Here is a 1,151-nt window from a genome sequence, read left to right as displayed (position 1 = left end):
CCCCCCAGTCCTGGCGCTTGAGTCAGGGGCTCACAGCCAGGCCGTCCCCAGCACGCGGAGTACAGGGCCTGCTCCCATCGCCGCCTGAGCATCATGGAGGCCCTGGACCTGCTGGACGACTTGGTGGACGAGTCGGACCCGGATGTGGACTTCCCCAACTCCTACCATGCCTACCAGACGGCTGAGGGCATCCGCAAGGCACACCCTGACAAAGGTGGGAACGGGGGGAGCCCCAGGTAGCCTAGCTGCTCCCCAGGGTGCGTGCCTGATGCTGCCCCCGCCCTTGCCTTGCAGACTGGTTTCATCTCGTGGGGCTGCTGCACGACCTGGGGAAAATCCTTGCTCTCTCTGGGGAGCCGCAGGTGAGTGGTGGGGCCCCGGGGGCGTCTGCTCCAAGCAGGATGCACGTGCTGGGCACAGAGGAGCTGGCTCCCCTGCCTGCTCTGGAAGGGGGACACCGACTCCTCCCTCCGGGCGCAACCTCCCTCGGTCTCCGCACCTCCAACGGGAGAGAGAAGAGCTGGAGCAGGCGCAGACAGGCAGCGAGGATGAGGACCAGTATGGAGGGGGACCTTACAGGCTGCAAGGGAGAGACCCAGTCATCTCCCATCCAGCTCCGCTCTCTGCCCCCGCGTGACACAGGCCTATTTGCTAAGTTAAGGGATGATGGGCCAGTGCCCACCAAGAAGGACTCTAAGCCTCCCTCAAAAAGGCTACTGAGAAAGCAGGTATTGATGTCTTGGGACGAGGTCAAAGGCAAACCGGGAAGGGAGGTCACAGATTCAAAATAAAGGACCTGAAAGGGGAGAGCCCATTGGACAGCGCGCACCAGCCCTCCAACCAGTCCAAGCTGCCAGTGGACACTGCCCAGGGAAACTGCCCAGGACCAGGGGTAGGAAAGCTGCTCCAGCCCCATCCATGCTCTCCCTGCAGTGGGCTGTGGTGGGTGACACCTTCCCTGTGGGCTGCAAGGCCCAGAAGTCGGTCATCTTCAGCGACTCCACCTTCCACGACAACCCCGACACCCGCAACCCCCTGTACAAGTGAGCGCCCCGAACCCGGCCCCGGGACCCTCCCTGCCCCCACCTGCTAACCCTGGCATGACGGCCTCCTGCACAGCTCCCTGTGGGGCTGGGCACCCTGACCCTGGG

The 1,151-nt window shown here is 63.9% G+C and overlaps 1 protein-coding gene across 2 annotated transcripts in view; it reads left to right on the top strand.

Moving 5' to 3' along the window:
* The window catches only part of MIOX (myo-inositol oxygenase), a 12,210-nt gene that overhangs the window by 9,869 nt on the left and 1,190 nt on the right, over window positions 1-1,151 (top strand). For both annotated transcript variants that reach the window (XM_019509696.1, XM_019509695.1), the window contains exons 4-6: window positions 52-214; window positions 295-362; window positions 934-1,043. In XM_019509696.1, coding sequence (XP_019365241.1) covers window positions 52-214; window positions 295-362; window positions 934-1,043 — 341 coding nt within the window. The remainder of the gene's footprint in view (window positions 1-51; window positions 215-294; window positions 363-933; window positions 1,044-1,151) is intronic.

The sequence above is a fragment of the Gavialis gangeticus genome, unplaced genomic scaffold (genome assembly GCF_001723915.1).
Source record: "Gavialis gangeticus isolate Ggan-Ray unplaced genomic scaffold, GavGan_comp1, whole genome shotgun sequence".
Lineage (NCBI taxonomy): Eukaryota > Metazoa > Chordata > Crocodylia > Gavialidae > Gavialis > Gavialis gangeticus.
This window is presented reverse-complemented; position numbering and strand designations above follow the sequence as displayed.